The sequence below is a fragment of the Hippocampus comes genome, unplaced genomic scaffold (genome assembly GCF_001891065.2).
Source record: "Hippocampus comes isolate QL1 unplaced genomic scaffold, H_comes_QL1_v1.1 scaffold310, whole genome shotgun sequence".
NCBI classification, from domain to species: Eukaryota; Metazoa; Chordata; class Actinopteri; order Syngnathiformes; family Syngnathidae; genus Hippocampus; species Hippocampus comes.
In genome coordinates, this window is record NW_017805990.1 from 916,276 (window position 1) to 936,551 (window position 20,276).

Here is a 20,276-nt window from a genome sequence, read left to right on the forward strand (position 1 = left end):
TTGAGATAATGTGTGCGTGAATATCTTGAAACAGTATGTGACGTTTGTCTAAAAAATAAATGGACTTCTCTGCTGATCCTACAACGCACATTCAACACTTCACAAGCAAAGTTGAATATTTACAAATGATAAGTCATAATAAATGCTCACATAACACTTAACAGTGCAGGTGTACATTGCACATATGTTTGCGAATCTCAAAAGCATGTGAACGTGTCTATTGTCGCGATGCTGAAGCCAGATTGGAATCAGCAAGTTCTCCATCAAAGGCAGGAGCCACTCAGATCAGCTGGAAATGATGTCGTCTGACACAAATCCATATTTTGGGGTTGAGAGGGATGAACAGTAAGTGAGGTCAAGCTTTATTGGCTGTGGGCGATGAAGTTTAGTGCCCAACGCTGCCAAACGTATGTTTATTGCACAAGGACCAGCTGCACATGTCAAACTTTTAACAAGTCCTTTGGAGTTGACTTGCGTGCCCAAACCAGAAGTTACATCATCATTTATGATGCCAGATGATAAACGGATCACTTTACTCAGTAATAACTCTGTACTATTTATCCTGCTGTTTTGAAAACAGATATACATTTATTTTGAAGGATTTTCATAATATTTAATTTTCACAAATTTTCATTGATTTCAAGATGATTCACGAGTTGCCACTGATGAAACATTGAACATTTTAACCCGCAAACCAATGTTTAACCCTTTCATGCATACTGTAACATGATAAGGTGTCCACTGTAGTAACCGCTGTCCATGAAAGGGTGTCAGAGATTTTCTCAAACAAGTTAAAGAAATGACTCAGCACACAGGAAAATTGTCTTCAATATCGGCGGGAGCGGATCTCTGAGAGCGAACGATGGTAGTTGCTTCGATGATCACACACTCCAGCTCCCTTCCCGCCAATTCAGACTTTTATTGGAACTGCCCCCGATATTTGCATACCGTAACCCCGGTCCAGCCCCTCGATAGTGATTGGTTACCTGTTTGTAAACTTTAAACCACCAGTAAGTTGGTGTCAGGTTTGGGGTCTGATTGCAGACCGAAAAGGAGTGTGGATCCCACAAATGCAGAGTCAGAGAAATGGTGATGACAAAAAGGTTTATTCGAGAAAAGCGAGGGACCGAACAAAGTATGCAACAAAAGGTGCTGGCAAAACAGGGAGCCAGAGAAATGGAACGAGAACACAAAGCACTTATCAATTACAAGGAGAGAATGATTTTCGAGAGTATAAAACAATAGAGGTTGGTTCAAATAACGAAACCAGGTTTGATAGCAAGAATATACAAATACTCACAACCCCCGAACGACTATGATGAGGAGGGGGACTAGAAGCAGAAGCATGAACGACACATAACAAAGCGCGTGGGCAAAGCGGTGAACAAGAGCAATAGTCCGACAAAGGAGACAGGTGGTGGTAGGTGTCTTTAATTTAAAGATGACAATACGCAAAAATCTACAAAAATTGTAGAAATTGTAACATATGGGGTAACCCATGTGTTACAAACATCATAGAAATTGCAGCACAAGGGTTACGTAGGCAGCACCGATTGCCTTGTTCCAGCACAGGTGCACCGCTGGAAGGTGACGCCCCACACTCCAGCTGGTGCTGAAACACTAAAGGAACAAAACTAGGACAAAGCAAACCATGACAGTTGGCGCCTTTTCTGTCTGGTCTACATCGAATTAACATGTTGCAGACTTTGCGGATGGCCAATGTCGCCTGGGCGCGACGGGTGTTCTCAACTTGTCTTTTGTTGTTCAACCGCTGTTCCCGAATTATTCATTCCCCTTTTGTGACCGAGTTTCGCCCTCTCCCCTGTGATCGCCCACCTGCGTTGACGTGCTAATTGTGGACTTCAACAGCCCTCCGGCCAGGTGGCCGGCACCTTTGTGCACAGGCATTTGGAAGTGTCGGATACGCACCCAAACGTTTAGATGTGCCCAAATTAAATGAAACTTTAAACATGATACAATTTTGCTCATAGATTCCTCTAACAAAGGGTTAATATTAACATGACACCATAAATGGCACAGAACTGATCAAATATTGAGAATCTTGATTCAACCTTGCTCGCAGCCAGGCAAATCACCTAAATAGGATATGAGCCTATAATTTTGCTATTGCAGTCAGGTGGTATGAACCCATTTTACAGCAAAGTCTCAGCTTGATCTGAGGAGATCAAGTTGCCATGACGACTATGCCTTGCTGGATTACTTGACCATTATTTCTGTCTGTACTTTGTGAATGATTGTTTTTTTTTTTACACCAAATTTCTGTTCCCCACTTCATTGCAATACACAACTTTTTTTTTTTAATGTCCTTTTTTTTTTTTTTTTTTAAGTTGCATACATTGACCAAATATTTGACTGTATGATTTGAATTATGGACCAACTAATTTGTACCCATGAGTGGTTAGTGTTTATGTAGTCATTTTTATTGAGTTAGACTAATTTGGTGTTGGCTGACCACCATTTAGAAGAGTGCATATGCACTCTGGTTTAGACACTGAGAGGATCGTGCACATTGGCTCCACCGCGTTGCGTGCGCAGCGTCGCCTCTTCCAAGCAAGCTCCCATTATTCTTCAGAAGGGCCGTTTTTTGCTCGATCGACTTTGTTGTCTCACTCGGATAGGAGAGGACCGTCTTTATTTCTTCCCAAGATGAACCAAACCGCTACGGTATCGCATCAAGTTAAATGCCAATCTACAAAGACAATTAAGGTAAGCGCTGATGACTTACTTTTGGTGGCATGTGGGGAAATCTCTTTCTGATGACTGAAACTCACGTGAAAAGTTACCCATCAGCCGAGATGCGCATTGTCGCGCAGCACTTTGGACATGATTAAGACACTAATATTTCTCTTGAACTAAGTTGTAGGCATTTCATTTGCCATGCCTTTGTCTTTGGTGATATATTTGCGTCGCGAACCATTTCCTTTCATTGTGAAACGGCGTTTGATTGTTGGCGTTTCAGGGTCGATGTGTTGAAAGCCCCGCTGACGCAGTGGCGAGATTTCATTCACATCACGTCGTATGCGTTCGTTATTATTAATATTTTGTTGTTGTGTATTCTGCTTGTACATTCGCCAACGGGATAAAATATAATATACACGAGGCGGTGAATATTGATTGATTTAGCTTTTGATGGAGTCTTTCAACAATCCTATTCATACTTAGTGTATGAAAAGAAGTGAAAGGAATCGCTGTGTGCTTCAGTCACGACTGAGAAGAATCTCTTCTCCATCACCGACCGCCTCATCCTCAATGTGTTCACTCGAAGGAGACTTACCTTTTGTCTCGGTGTGTGCGCGTGTTTCTTGCAAAGGCGCGCGCTTGCCCACTGTCACTGAACAGGGATATTGATTTTGCCGAGGGTACTTGCATCACTTTTCACCCCGGGGTCCCACTAGCGGAATTTAGCTTTGGGCAAATCTATTGATCCCTCCCAGTATCCCGTAGGTGCATACTTGTGGAATGCTGCATGGAAGGAGAGAGTTTAACGAGAGGCAGACAGGGACCCGATTCAAGATCAGATCTCTGTTGTTTCGGCTCCAAATGAATAAATATTTTTTGGATGCTAGAAAATAAAATATTCAATCTGGCGAATATTTTGCTACTGTGTGGTAATTCATATTTCGGTGCCCCAGCGTATCAGTGCACCTGATATTGAAATGATACAAATTTTGACACAAATTTTGAGAAATTGTAATGTTGGAGTCCAGTAATGAGCCACATTGGACATGAACATGGACACCTGGACATAAATTTACTTGTGCTGTAAAAATACTTTATTGAGCCATGGCATACATTTTACATTTGAAAAAAAGTACAACGTTAATCAATGTGTAACAGAAGAGCAATTTATTGGTGTTGTGGCAGAGATAAATGACCAAGGATACTGTTATGTCCTTGTTTCTCTGCCTGCCTCTTTTCAAAGTTTTCTTGTCAAGTGTGTTTATGTGAAACAGAAGCATAAGGACAGGGCTGGATGCTGACTCTGGTTGCCTTTCTCGGGTTCTGTTGTTCATAAGTCCTTGTTTATTGTAAGGCGGTTTTCTGTTCTTGTTGTCTGTATGTCCATTTAAGTGCTTTAGTGATCACTTTAATTTCCGTCAAGGTGTTGTCGTTACGCCGTGGCTCCATCCACCATTTTAGTTCATCTTTAGTATCAGTACTAGTTTTTTCCCTCTCAACATTTTCTCATTGTGTTTTTTTTTGTTTGCATCTTTTATTGTATTTTGTATGTTACAAGCACCTTCTGTTTTTTAATTTCTGTCATAGTTCGAAAAAGAACTGAAAAGCGATCGGATCCCACAAACGTAGACACCAGACAAAATCCGAAACAAGAATATTTATTCAGAAAAAGCTCACCGACAAATCCCTGGTCAACAATAAGCAGGAAACACAATACATTAACAAAAAGGAAGTAATTAACCCAAGAATACCAAATGAAATGTCAAGAGTCCAATTCTCTCGACAAAAGAAAAGCAAGATCAAAAGACGAAATAAAGACGATACTTTAAAAAAATGTGGAACTAAGAGAACAAGAATGACAATGATGAGAGCGAGAGGTCGAGAAATAAAACACAGCCACAAGTCCAATAATGCGAAAAGCTGCAGGCAGCTTGTCAGTCCTTCAATACTGTCACGTTTTGCTTGATAGTAGTTGTAGTAGGACCCCAAAAAGCAGGGACGAGCAGCGTGGATTAACCAAAATGTATTTAACAAAAAATACACACAGGAGTACAATGGAAAAAACACTAATCAAAAAATGCTTAGAAATAACAAGGAACAAACAAAACTAAGACAGGAGCACACGTATGCTCACATACGCTCACTGCTCACAATGACCCCAACCAAGACTGACAGAACTCGCGGAACTAAATACAAGCAAAGTGACGAGACAACGAGAAACACCTCAACAAGACAAACGGTTGAGGGAGCTAATTGGTAAGACCAGTGTTTTTCAACCCGTGTGCACCAGTGTGCCGCGGCACACGGGTTGAAAAGACATTCTCAGGTGTGCCGCAGGAAAATATCAAATTTGTATGCCTGTGCGGTCTTTCGCCCAGAAAGTAATCATGTAGTACCTTCCCATACTGCTAGGGAGCAGCAACAGCTAGCCAATTGCCTTGTGTTTCGACGAGAGACAAGCGAATTTGTGACGCATGAATGCAGAACGACGGTGAAACAATAAATATGAAAGATGATAAAATACTGTTTTCTTTGTGTTCATTTGATTCCAATTAAAGCTGTTATAACGTCATTCTTCAATGTTAAAAACGGTTATAGTAACAATATAACACGTTAATTGTTAAAATAAGCGGGGGGGGGTTCTCATTTTCAGCTAGTGGTGTGCTGCAAGATTTTTTTTAATGAAAGAAGTGTGCCTTGGCTCAAAAAAGTTTGAAAAATACTGGGTTAGACACAGGCCCACTGATAACGAGAACAGGTGGGGACAAAAGAGGGCACATGTGTTTACAAAACCAAATGCAACCAGACAGAAACATAACAAATACATGGCTAATGATCAAGGGCAGCAGGTGTGCACACTGAAGGAAAGGCCCTCGTCTGCCACCTGCTAGAGACACAGAGGAACAGGATCATAACAACTTCATTTTATCATATTCAATGTTGAGTCAGGTTTGGGCTCCAAGATTCGGCATAAAGCTACCGTAACCGATTCATATTCTTTTTTGGTGAATCATTTTGGACAGCTTACGTTAATTTAAATAACTTCTCGCAACCGCCTGGGAATCACTGCTGCAGTTGATCCGTCTGAGCTGTTGAACATTGCTTTTTCTTATCTTTCAACTGGATTTGCATTTCTTTGAGATTGTCACTGTCACTCCAGTTCCTTCCAATGTGGACGCTAAGGCATGACTCTTGATTATTGTATGTTGCCGTAACCTATTGCTGAAATTAACTCTTTCATTCCACAAGACTACTTGTCCGTCTTTTTAAAATTAGGCCCCGCCTACCAAGGACATACTTGTACGTCTAAGTCTTTTTTTTTTTTTTTTTTTTTGCATCATAGAGAGGAGGAGGGTCTGATGAAACTGTGAGTGAGAATAAGCCGTTTGCATTGTAAATCATGTAAAAAAGCAACCAGTAGGTGGCAGTGGTGCCTCACGTGCTTGAAATGCATGCTTTTATAAAAAGCTCTTTTTCTCAATTTTTTTGCCCAGGAATCGCCATTTTCATGAAATTTAGCCATTTTGTAATGCCAATTGCTGAAGAATGGAAAAAGATAGAAACAAATTTGTTTTTTCTGGTGAAAGAAGGGAGTCCAGACTTTACTTTGGTATGTTTATATAGCATTAGAACCAAATATTCTGTGGGCCTTGCAAGATCAGTCAAAATCCAGTAAAACACTGGGATTGAGGGGGTTGCTCCAGGGAAAATGGCTGGGATTGAATGAGTTAATAGGTAAACAAAACAGGATCAGGTATTATCTACAGCTGTAAATACTCGTTGTTTAGAATATTATATCTGCCTTTCTGGCAACTTAATTATAGTGTCCACACATGGTGGTCCTTTGCAATACCCAACAAAGGATGCCCACCAAGTTTTCTGAAATTCGAGGATTTCATTGATCACCAATATGTTCTTGGATATCCTTGTTGATGTTGGAACCTGAGAGTGTTACTTTGCGCAACAACAAATTCCTCTGGTCATCAGGCCCTGCAATATCTCAGACTGTTCAGTCAACATTTGATCATTTAAAGCATTTTGTAACCCTTTGAAAGCACTTTGTGCCGACCCTTCATCCATCCATTAATTTTCCGATCCGCTTTATCCTCACAAGGGTCGTTGGGGGTGCTGGAACTTAATCCCAGCTTTCTTCGGGGCAGTAAACGGGGGGACACCCCGAACCAGTTGCCAACCAATCACAGGGCACACACACACAGACAAACAACCATCCGTGCTCACACTCACACCGAAGGACAATTTAGAGTGTTCCATTAACCTGGCATGCATGTTTTTGGAATATTGGAGGAAACGGGAGTACCGGGAGAAAACCCACGCAGGCACGAGGAGAACATGCAAACTCCACACAGGGAGGCCGGAGCCGGAATCGAACCCTGCACCTCTGCACTGTGAGGTTGACGCGCTAGCCACTGGCCCACCGGGCCTCCCTTGTGCCGATCCTGATGACAGAAAAGACAAAAAAAATGCATCAGTCAGGTAATGTCACATGTGGCATGGACGGTTCCAGCTTCTTTGAATCAACAAAGACAAAACTGAGCTGCAAGCGAACACAGCGCAACAGAAATACAGTACATGAAAGTATGGATTTCTCCAAGTTTTATTCCCACTGTTTTTGACAAATTTATTTCCAGTTCCAGCCTTTGACTCTCGATGCGTGTGACGACCCCGCATGCACATTGGAAAATTGTACGGTCTTGTCATTTAAGTCATGATCAGTGGACCGTACATTATCGTTTGTGTTACTGTCATTTGCTTCGTGAATTAGTTGTTTGTTGACTTGCGGTATGAGTTTTAAATTTTAATTTAAACGTAGACTTTACTAGACAAAGATTCATTAGGGGTGTTCACACGGCAAGATTTGCTCCAGCGCTATGCCGGCGCTGCGCCAGTAGAGCATTCACACGTGCAAATTTGCTCTGGCGTAGCCCCGGAAAACAGCTTACACCGGAGCAAATTTGATCCACCTCAGGGAGGTGGTTTAAAAATTTGCTCCAGAGCAAATGCTCGTTTGTGGGGCAGCACAAATGTAAAATGGTACGTGTGAACGCTACAATTTGCTCCGGAGCAAATGCTCGTTTACGAGGGGGGAGTAGCCTCGCTACGCATGAGAAGAGTTGATTACGTACGGCGAGAATGCCTTGCTTTCGTGCTCTGTCGGACTTCCGTCATGTGTTTGTTTAATAACAAGACACAAGATGTGGCTGGTAACAGTAGCAAGCACCTCATGGGTTATACCATCTCAACTAGAATGGGGTGGGGGGGGGTAGTCCCCAAATGTCATCTTTCTTTTTGTAGGAGACTGGACTGTCTCGGAGTTGTTTGTGTCGTTTGTTCCTTTGTTGTGTGTTCACAACGCCCCGTGCCCCATAGAATTTATTTTGTGATTTCCTCTCTTGATTTTTCTGTTTGGCGCATTACATTTTTGCTTTTCTGAGTGTCATTGAAGTCATCGTTGATTTACGTTTTCGGGGGCAGTCACTCTCGAGCAGAAGGCACGGAGACCGAGAAGGAGAAGGATGTACCTGTACAGTAGTTGCTTGAGTTGTTTATACGTTTTAAAAAGAACCCACACGACAGCTCATTGGTTTTCTGTCGTTTTGCTCCGCTGCAGAAACTGCCGTGTGAACGCAAGTGGAGCTGCACCGACGCTGCGCCGGTGCTAATAAGCTCAGGGGCTTTGTGCGTGTGAACGCTCCACAAAATTTGCTCCGGTGTAAAATATATCGCAACAAAATACATCGGTGCAGCGCCGGAGCAAATGTGTGCCGTGTGAACACCCCTTTTGTAGAAACTGTCCCTCATCACAATGTGGTCAGACAGTCATGTAAGATATTTAAGTACTGTATTTATATCAATGGTGAACTATTGATGCTCTTTGCTCTCATTTTCAGCCTTGTCCCAAAACATCCTCAAAAGGAGTAAACTCTTTGCGCTTGATACAAAAGCCAGATGGGTTAAGGATGCCGTTTGCTTGTGGCCCTCATCGCACAAGGTCTCACAAAGTTTTGCAAAGTTTGGTTAACAGCCTGAGGCTTATGTCATTAACGGTCGTTGGAAGTGTCGGGTCCACCCACATGCAGATGGCAGCTATAAAGTGGGACTGTCAGAGAAGCAGGGAGCTGTGTCACTGAGTCGACGTTCACACAAGTGACACGGTGATGGCTACACAAGGTTGAGTCTCTGATTGAACAATAGGGAAATGTTTTTTCCAACTTGCACTACGCTACAATGATATGGTCTCTAACACAAAAAATATTTTATGTCAGTTGACAAGATTATGGGATGCAACACAGATCTTTACACACACATTCTGATGATGTTAGTTAATACAAGGATTTGCCTTGATACAACAATTTAAAATGCCGTCGGAAAACTGCATGACATTTCTCAGGAATTGGTAGTGCCTACCTGGAATTTCCTTTTATATGGAATGACAATCTTTTCGGGAGTCAAAGGGTCGTTCGAAATACACAAAATCGAATGCATGTAATGCTGTGGCCTTACACGGCAATACAGAAACGTGCAAATACAATTCATGTTATTAACCGGATAAGCCAGGGTTCGGCAACCCAAAATGTTGAAAGAGCCATATAGGACAAAAAAAAACCCAAAAAAACAAATATGTCTGGAGCCGGGAAAAAAAAAAGCCTTCTATAAAACTTACAATGCAGGAAACACATGCTGTATGTATGTAGGAGACTGGACTGTCTCAGAATTGTTTATGTTATTCATTCCTTTGTTGTGTGTTCACAAATGCCCCCATAGAATTTATTTTGTGATTTCCTCGCTTGATTTTTTGTTTTGGTGCATTATTTTTGCTTTTCTTGGTGTCATTGAAGTGACCATTAATTTCCGTTTTCGGAGGCTGTCTTTGAACGCCTCTCGAGTCGAACGAGAAGAGAGAAGGCACCGAGTCTGACGCAGACGTTCCTGTGTTTGTCGAGACTGTTAAAAGCATAAATAAAGTGTATGTTTAAAAAACCAACACCACAGCTCTCCTTTTTTCGGAGCTGCAACATGTATCTCTATCTATATGAGCTATAAGATAAAATAACCTTTATTTGTCCCACACTGGGGAAATTTGCATATATTAGCCGACTATCATAATGACTAAGGTTGCTCCAATTACACGATGAGCCTTCATGATGAAATGTTTTTTTTCCCGTGCAGTGCATTCTGTAGAGCAGGAGTGCCCAACCTTTTTTGACCGAAGATCTACTTTTCGTTCAACCAATTTACCGCTATCGACCCACGCAGACACAACACACTTAAACCCTTTTCCCACTGAAACTAGTGGATAGTAGTGATCCGTGGCGACACGCAACCAATTGGCATATTGTCCCTTTCCTATTGATCAACAGAAGGCGATTCTGCGCCCCCCCCCTCCCCCTTCCACCACTTATTCTGCCCCCCTCCCTTCCCTCACTTTGCGTCTGGTTACGTCACCACGCTGTGATTGCGTAGATGATAGTGCGACAGATTTCTTGGTGGTAAACAAAGCAACATGGAAGCGAGTGTTCTTTCTTTTATCATGCTTTTTACCATCCTCAAAATGGTCAAAAAGCAGCGGAGGATCAACTCTTTGCTACTACTGAGACAACGTAGACGACGTGAAATTTTGGCAGAAATTGCGGGGGGCGTGCTATATACGAGGACGATGGCGCACGCTGGTATGAAGCATCACGTACCGCCCTATGTCATCACGTAATTACGGGGCAGCTTCCGTGTCAGGCTTTAAAACTGCAAGCGATACGGAGCGGAGGCGATCACAACCCGCCTCCCATGGCGTGCTGGTGGACACGGATCGGCATTAGCCAGTGAGCCTTTCCCACTGCCCAAAAATGCGTGTTTATCCGTGGTATTGCAGCAGTGGGAAAGGGGTATTAGAGACGCATGCCTACCTACTTTCGTCGAGATCTGACGCGGAGGCATGGTACACACTTTTGCAGGGTTTTTGGCGATCGTAGCTCACGCGTACTATTTTAAAAATGCTTTTCACGGCCCTCCAGATTCTCTTTGCCAGTACCCTTGGTGAATTGTACATGAAAGGCGGTTTTTTGTTTTTTGGTTTTTTTTTGCAACAGCCACCTGCCTTGCATCCTGCCCTGCGAATAGAAATGTGTGTGTGTCGCAGGCTATGACGCAAATCTTCGTTGACAGAAATGTTGAAATGTAATATTTATTCTACACATTTTTACAGCATTGGGAAACGTTAAAAATGTTTGTGTCATGTGTTTACTCCTACAGCAACCATATTTAAAACAAGCAAAAAAAAAAATCCCTCCCACATCTTTTTCCATTTTCAAACATTTTATAAAGCTCCAGGCAGCCACTAGATGGCTAAAGAGCCGCATGTGGCTCTGGAGCCGCGTGTTGCCTACTCCCGGGATAAGCAAATCACATGTACTCCCAAATTTTTAACTTTTTGCGCGCAAAGGCGAAACTGTTCAATAAATGCTGGATTTTTTTTTCATTTTATTTTATTTGCTGACATGCAACAATAAAACATGTTGCGAAGATATTTTAATGTATTGACTCCGCCCCACTGTAGTACACTTGCTCTTTCATTGCCTGAGCAGCTCTGTATGTCAGCATTTTCTTTATTCAGCCATTCTCTGAAATGATTTATCAGCCAACATCAGAAAAGACACATTCTAAACAACAGACCACAGAGTGGCAATTAAAGGCCTTGCCGACGTGTGGCAACTATTTCGACCGTCTTTCAGGTTTGGAGAGGGCAAAGGTGGATTTGTGGTCTCCCTTCTCTTCTTCACTCACAAATGCAGCAGCACAGCACAGATACGAGCAATTGTGCACTGTTTGTCTGGTAAAACCATTTGCCAAACACTCCATGAGAGGAGACGATCCTAAAATTCTTCTCTCTCTTGAAGCATCTGCTTTTCAATTTCAACTTCATTGCATAGATTCAATTTAGAAGTGTTTTTGACTCGTGGGGCGCAATAGCTATCAAATGCCGAAGCAGATTAGAAACAAATGAAATTCAAGCAAACCATCTTACTTTCATTGATATGTTATATGTAAACAATACGCTAAGATACACTCTCCCTCTGAAGAGCTGCATTGACTGCCTTCTTTCTGTTGATACAAAACAACCCGGATGCTTGACATCCCAGCCCGCAGGTCACTGAATCTCAGGTCTATAAGATAAGCAGAACCTGCTTGGGAACAGCTTTCTAGAGGAGTGATGGATGGCTTGAGTCAGTCTCATAAGAATGATTACGTTGTCTCTTGAGTCAGTGAGTCTATAGATTATAGCTCCATGCCATCTGATCTCTGTACATGACATTTCTAAGCCAGAAGAACAAGCGAAACATTGTGTCATTAATTTGTTTTGTGCCTGAGACCGAACTACCACTCATTTGTATAAAAAGCTATCTCTTGAGAAACACTGATTGGTATGGATGCCGTGTAAGTAAAAACATTGTTTGATAGAGCTGAAATTGTGCGAAGCAAAATGCTTCCGCCACAAATGAAGACACAAACAAAATCCGTAGCAAAAATGTTTATTTATGAGAAAAAGTGCTCCGACAAAGTATAAACAGAAATCGCTGGTCAAAAGGAGCCAGGAAAAACAAGGCAAACACAAAAAAACGCTTGCAAAAGGCAAGGTAATAGTAAAGCCGAGAATATAAACGAAATGACAAGAGTCAATTACACAAAAGCAAAACCAGAGCAAGACCAAAGACAAAATAATATCACATACTTATTAACGAGGGACTAGAGAGCAAAAACAACAATGATGAGATCCAGAGGTCTCGAAAACAACACTTGAGCATGAACAGCAAATAAGGTCAATAATCCAATGGAGACTTGACAATTAGGCAGTCCTTAACTACATGGCTAAGTGATGAAACATTGGCAGCAGGTGTGCACGTTGGAGGGAAGGCCCTCCTCTGCCACCTGCTGGAGACACACAAGAACAGAATCATGACAAAAAAAAAAGAATACACCATCATCCCAAAGATGTGTCTGACACACAGGATCAGTGCGTATCCATTGAGTGGAGTATGTGTCAATTGTAATTCATCTTGTTTCTTTGCCAGTAGCATGGGTGATGTGTGATTGACCTGTAACAATCACTCTTTACTTGAGTGTGACGCAGCAAGAGTTGTATAAACTGATCAGGGGTCATCCACATATATGACGCTGTGGGTTCGATTCTGAGCCCTTGTGACCACGTTGAAGAGTCTTTGAGCAAAATACTGAGCCCCTCCGTTGCATGGTGAATGAGGAGAGTGTTTAAATGGTTTCAGTAATTTGGAGGTAGAAAAGCTTGATGCAAGTGAAAGCCCATCTACCCCTTAGCATTTAGCACCCTCACCTCTGTGTCTCATGTTCTATTCCTGCCCCCCCTCAGTTCCCAGTATTTGCCTATGAAGGTTCGGAGGCATGCGACTTGTATGACGACAGTGAATCCCCCATTCGTCATGTTGTCATTGTAATGCCCTTGCTAACGTGTTGCTGTGGCTTACTTCTGTCATGATCCTGTTTTTGTGTGTCTCCAGCAGGTGGCAGACGAGGGCCATCCCATCAGTGAGCACACCCGTTGCCTATTATCATTAGCCATGTATTTAAGGACTGCCAAACTGCCTGCAGTTTGTCAGATTATTTCGACCTTGTTGCTGCTCTTGCTCAGTGATTTTTTGCTAGACCCCTTGATCTCGTTATCGTCGTTCTTCTTCTCTTAGTATTAGTAATCCTAAAGATAATTTGATTCTTTTCGAACCTGACAACTTCAGACATACAAAAAGAGAATACTGGTTCCATAAGCAGTGCATGCCCTCTTCATTTATCACAGGACCCAGAGAATTTTCCTATGTAGAATCACGTATGGGGCAAGAAACGTGTCCGGTTTGACCCAATTTTCCACTGTAGAGTGCCCATAAAAGCGAATTTGGCGGGTTGTGAGTGAAGCTCAAGATCTTGTTGGAATTTGTTATGCAATGTTATGTTATGTCCTTCTTTTCGCCAGACCCACTTGCTTTGTGTCTGTTAGTGTCACTGACCTTCATGTGTGTACTCTCTTGGCAATGCTGTCTCTCTGGCTCCTGTTCCACACCGCATGCCACCTGCTGCTGGATTGAAGCTCATTTATTCAGGCTGCTTTTTCACAGTTCTCCCCCCGCCTCAACTCTTGTTTGGAGTTCTCTTCACGCACCATTCATGTGGAATGGTGATAGAAATGCATACATGTATGTTTCTTTTAACTTAAAAAAACAAAAACAAACAAAAAAAAACGTGAACCCATCCCCCCGAAATGCTATTACATTGTTAGAGCTGTTACAATTTATGCTGAAAATCATCAAACAGAGTTTTTTCAGGTGGGTGAATTTTAATGCTGACATAATTTTTACGTACAGACCTTTTATATAAGTGCCATTGTTTAGTCAACCGGTAATCCATGGTCAATGTTTATATTCTGTTCCCTCTTTTCTCCCTGTCGTCCCCTCTGCAACATTTTGGTACACTCCCTAGTGAAAGCACTCTCTTTTTTCACACTGCATGTTTTTTTTTTTCTTGTATAATTATTATGCTTCTGTGGTTGGAGAACTAGGGTGTTGATTGGTGCTGCGCCTTGAGCTTTGTGTGAAAACCGCATATCTGTAATTGGTTTCGGGGTGGAATGTACTCATGTATGAACATGCATTTTTTGGGTGTTTGCCATGAATTGTTTTTACAATTAATGATGCCTAAAACCAAGGATGATATGACTTGTCCAGTTTATAAATGATTAGCTCACTGAGGATCGATTATTGTGGCTGGAAAGTGAAGTCGGTCTTATGGGATTGACGTTCTAATACTGCTGCAGCTATCAAATATTTTGGTTGTCGAATATCCTCCTACAATTTTGAATCAATCGGCTATTCAGCTAAAAATAACAAATATATGTTTTTGCTTGATACAGAAGAAAAAAAAACATATCCACTTTATAGTAAACGGCTTACGGTTTTTCATTTTTAGATAATCAATATTTTATACTTACCGGTAAATTTAAACTGTGCACACTATTTTCCTCTCTTGAAACCAAAAGAAAATTGAGAATTTAGATAAATCTCTCCCTTTAAATTTTGGTCTATGAGAAGAGGTGACGTCAGAAGCACAGTCGTGATTATGGTGGCTAAAACACCACACTTGAGTAAGCCTGCTTTGTTAAAAAGTGATCAGTATGAACGGCAACTATGCCGGGCTGTCAGCATCAAAGTGTTCAGAGTCATTTAGGTCTATTAAACTTCAATGCTACCAGCCCTGCTTGCGCGGCTAGCGCTTTTAGCACAGTGAGTGCTTCTAGTACCATATGATACAGTCTCGGCTGTATTCGAACAATTACTTTGTGCGCAATTTCTATTTTGTGTGCACAGAGTAGAAGTTTGTGCCCACAAAGTAGTCCCTCGTGCGTGCATAATCGTTACAATGTGTGCACAAATTAGTTTTTTTTTTTTTTTTTTGTGGTATGCCATGCCTGTGGCTCCGTACTCCACCCCAAAAACCAAACCAACAAAAATATTGAAAGAAAATTTCACAGATAGGTGAATCCGCAGCTGTCAAACCATGATTATGCTGGGGGCGAATGTATTGCTGGTATAATCCGTTGCAAGTACCCACTGTTGGATCTGTTCACTTTGGCCAATAAACAAGTTTTGAAGCTTTGTCCTTTTCTTAGTAAGCAGTAGCTGGAGCTACTAACAGAGCTTCCAATTTAAATCTGCATCACTTTGCAATCTGGGTTGTTAAGTGGTTGTTATTATCTCCATGCATATTCTTTGATGAACTAGCAACCATTTCACACAAGATAATTACTCCCCTTCCACTCTCAAGACATTTCCTCAGAAATTGAACCCATTTACAGAGCAATAGGATTTAATAGCAGCACTAATCTGTCGCAGCACAACTTGACAGATGATGCAATTTCCTGAGGCTTTGCTTGTTTTACAATCTTTTTAATAGGATATAAAGCTTGTGTTTTAATCCCAGTGAAAAGACAATGAATTGCTATGACATTAAACTCATCAATTTGTTTACCTAACCTACTTGTGTTGTAATTCTAACTGTATCTTGATCTCTTCTGTGGGACATTTTGGGGTACTGACAGCAACACAAGAATGGAATTCTGGAGCTGTCGCGCCTGTCCAGTTCCGCAATACATTGCATAGACTTTGTGACAAAGCTGGTGAAGCCTGCAGATCATCACAGCAGGCAACACTGTCGAATGAGGCATTAAGCAGCATTGCAAAGAATCAGTCATTTAGATCAGGAAATAACTGATAAAAATGGGATTGAAAAGAAAATCTATGAAAAACATGAAAAACAGAACAGAATTTAACCCTTTCAGGGACAGCGATTATTACAGTGGACAGCTTATCATGTTATCAGGTTAGAGGGTGCATGAAAGGGTTAATATAATAATTTTAAGTTTTTCTCAACCTTTTTTTATTTACTCTTCACATGCAGTGAACGTCCACCAAATTGTGCAAATGAGGCTCTACCGCACTTGCCAGCCCTGACTACACGTGACGCCTGTGCTAAGGTGTTACTTTTCAATAACTTTGCAAAACTTTGGAAAACCTGAGTCATATTTGAACTGAGGACAATTATTTTTGAAGCTTTGTCGGTGGAATTCTTTCTCATTCTTGCTTGATGTACAGCTAGAGTTGCTCCCCAGTCAGGGTGTCCTGTTGTATTTTCTGCTTCATGATGCGCCACACGTTTTCAATGGGAGACAGGTCTGGACTGCAGGCAGGCCAGTCTCGTACCCGCACTCTTTTACGAAGCCATGCTATTCTAACATCTGTACAATGTGGTTTGCCATTGTCTTGATGAAACAACCCGGAGGTATCCATAAAAAAAGACGTTGCTTGGATGGCAGCATTTGTTTGTCCAATACCCGTGTGTACCTTTCAGCATTAATGGTTCTTTCACAAATATCTAAGTTACCCTTGCCATTGCCACTGACACACACTCTCACACAATCCCAGATACTGGCTTTTGAACCGTGTGCTGATAACAATTTGAATGGCCCTTTTCCTCTTTGGCGAGGAGGATACGACATCCATGATTTGTAAAACCATATTTAAATGTTGCTCGGCAGACCACAGAACATTTTTTCACTTTGCATCATGCCCAGGGAAGCCGGCAGCGTTTTCTGAATGTTGTTGATATCTAGCTTTCGGTATGCATGGCAGCCTGTGAACTTTTGAAGTTACATCTGTGTGTGTGTGTGTGTGTGTGTGTGTGTGTGCGCGCATGTGTCTGTGTGCGTATAACTAGCATCCAATGATTTGGGAATGATTTGGATTTTTCCTCTCTTACCTTCTTCTCTGAATTCTATGTCAAACATGTTAAATGATCCTTGTCTTTGTAAGAAATTCTTTGGCCTGAATGTAGTCTTCACATAAATTGGCCTGTGCAAGCAGTGTACATCTGTATTTCTTTCTGCTGGCCAGCAGAAGTCAGCATTGTTCTAAAAATAATGATGCAACCAACATGAACAAAAATAAAAAGAACTATTGCTTTTGCTCCCAGTTTCCATGACCTGATCTCATTTACTTGGGTCTTTTTACTGGCAAACACAAGAACCATTTCTCTCAAATACTGTTCACAAATCTGTCTTAATCTTTGTTAGTGAACATTTCTCCTTTATTGAGACATTTCATCCATCTCAAAGGTACAGTGTACCAAGATGCTGAATAAAAAGCATGATTGTTGCACAGGTGTGTCTTTGGCTGGCCACAATAAAAGACCCCTTTAAAATGTGCGGTTTTACTGCATTGTAAGAATATGTGGGTCAATTGTGGCCTGTGGAATGGCCCGTGGAATGTTGGGCTACTCCTCTTCAATGGCTTTGCCACGTTGGTAAATATTGACAGACACCGGAACATCACAAATATGCTTAGTGAGTGAATGTTTGGTGATAATGCTGCTGGCCATGCAATAAGTGGCAGGTGGATTCCGGACAGAACAAGGATTTCACAAGCGTAGACAGATAAGACACTTTGAACTAAAATATTTTGTATTTAGTCATAAAAACGCAAAACCGACAACTAAGGACGCTGGCATCAAAGAACCAGGAAAAGGTGAGAGCAGGCCAAAAATGCTTGCAAACGGCAAGGAGCAAGAAAAAGGTAAATTGCTTGTCAACTTGAAGGACAAGAGAATCCAATCCACAAACATACACCAACGATACATCAGAAAAGACTTACAAGAACCAAAATACTTACGATGCAAGGCAATGAGGCAAAAATGTCAAGAGCGTCTCGAAATTAAGCACTTGGAGTCAGGATCATGAACAAGGCTAAATAATCCAACAATCACTTAGCATCTTGGCAGTTGTTGGAATAAATGTGATTCTGTTATCCCATATTTACTCTCTGTGTAACTTTAAAACCTGTTTCAGAGTGATACCTCGCAAATACCTCATATACAATGGGGTAGGTTGATAATGGTAGACTTGTCGGACCGGGAGAGCTCAGGCTGCTCCTGTTCTAGCTTTTAAGACAATATCTTGTTGTTAAGTGAACGGCTTCTGGTCAAATTAACTGTTGGTTGTGAGAAGATAACATCAAACCCAGGACACCATGAGAGGGACATCGCAAGCTGTGTTCGTGAACCATCGACATCCAGTAGGAGCCGTTTGACGACATCTCAGGAATGAACTGTGTGTTCTCATTGAAACTCTCCTTTACTGAAACTGTTGTGGAATGTGAAAATACTCCCCACTCCCGTTAGTAGATTGTGTATCAGGGACATCCTTCCAATAAATGCAAGGAGACAAACGCGCACTCTTCAGAGTTGCCCCGGAACCTGTAACGGTTTACATTGCAGAGCCAGCTGGAGAGCTGCTTTGAGATTGTGAACCGAGACATGTTTTAGCGCGCTCTCTCTTGCAAGAAAGACAACCATGCTTGCCTCCTGAGTCTTCCTGTACCTAATGTGTTCTTAGCATCTGATTACCAGCATTAACCTAACAGCAGTCCTAAAATACATGGCAAGGCTTGATTAGGAAACGCGGCACAGGTGCGCCCGCTGGAGGGAAACGCCCTTCACTCCAGCTGGAGCTGAAACACAACCAAGACAAACAAGACAGGATCATGACAAGTAGTGAAATATTTTCAGCTTTGTGAAAAGATCCTTGCAACACATTTCATGCGACCATATGGCTTTTGTGTTCATACAGTACAAAGTCTTACATGTTTGAGTTAAGATCATGAAAATTGAGAGCAAAAACACAAGTGTGACATTTTTTGTTTTTGCATTTAATTTAAATGTACGGGTATATAAATGTATGCCCTACATACAGACACAAATGTTCTTTAGACTCAGGAAAATGTCTCCTCAGTACCATTACTAACACAATAATGCATCATGGATGGTGATCTGACTTTCAAATTGGATCTGAAAGGTAATATGAAAATGATTTGTCTTTATTCGTAGCTCCCTATGTAATGCTGAATTCAAATAAGGTCATCCCTCAGAATGGGCAGTTCCATGCCGCTTTGCATCTTGGAGGTATGACAATCTGCAAGTCCAGTGTTGCCATTGTCTGCAGATTGTTACATACATATCGCAGACATCGCAGGCTGTCTTAAAAGAAAGCAAACTTTTCAATGAGTGTCATTTTCATGCAAACAAATGTGATCTTAGCTGACTAGGACTACTTTTCATTTTGCTTGTATATATGACAGAAAAATAAACCATGAGATTCTATATTTATTGTTGTTATTTTAAATGTTCTGGAAAAGCGCTTGGTTACAGCTGCAGTTGATGAAAGCCCTATTTTCATAAAGATGTATTGTATTGTATTGTGTTAAGGTGGCACGGTGACCGGCTCAGGGTGTACCTCGCCTTCCGCCCGAAGACAGCTGGGATAGGCTCCAGCATGCCCCGCGACCCTTGTGAGGAGAAGCGGATCAGAAAATGGATGGATTATATAAGGTGTGAATGAGTGCAAATGATTGTTGGTCTATGTGTGCCCTGTGATTGGCTAGCAAACTGTTCAGGGTGTACCCTGCCGACTGCCCGGAGTCAGCTGGGATAGGCAAGAGCACGCCTGCGACTCTCGTGAGGATAAAGCGGTTCAGATAATAGATGGGTGTATTGTATTGTATATTAAACAGTCAGTCAGTAACATCAGAATGGCAAGTCCTTGCATCATTATGTATGGAGCAAATTGCTTGATCTTCTTGTCACTACAGTTGTGTACTCTGCATGAAGGGATGTTTTGTAAATTGCAGCTAAAGTTTTGATGACTGTTATTCTAAATGGTACACACCCACACAAGTGCAACGGTCACAAAGATAGATTGAGATTCATTGTTTGGCTGATTTTATATTATAATATATGATATTATATTATATATTTTTTGCAGCAGAGCACATATGTCCCATATGTGATGTATGAAAGTAAGACCTCCACCCTCTCCATAAAAGTGCTGTGTCTGCCTGAGTGTATGAGTCAGTGTTGTGTCCAAGGACCGGCAACCCGAGGCCAAGGCCAAGGCCAAGGACTTGACTCCGAGGCCAAGGCCAAGGCCAAGGACTTGG

At 41.7% G+C, this 20,276-nt stretch overlaps 1 protein-coding gene across 1 annotated transcript in view; it reads left to right on the plus strand.

Moving 5' to 3' along the window:
• Positions 1 to 2,510: 2,510 nt before the first annotated feature.
• Positions 2,511 to 20,276, plus strand: part of dpp10 (dipeptidyl peptidase like 10) — a 183,174-nt gene continuing 165,408 nt past the window's right edge. The window contains 1 exon segment of the mRNA XM_019892048.1: positions 2,511 to 2,727. Coding sequence (XP_019747607.1) covers positions 2,668 to 2,727 — 60 coding nt within the window. The 5' untranslated portion in view covers positions 2,511 to 2,667.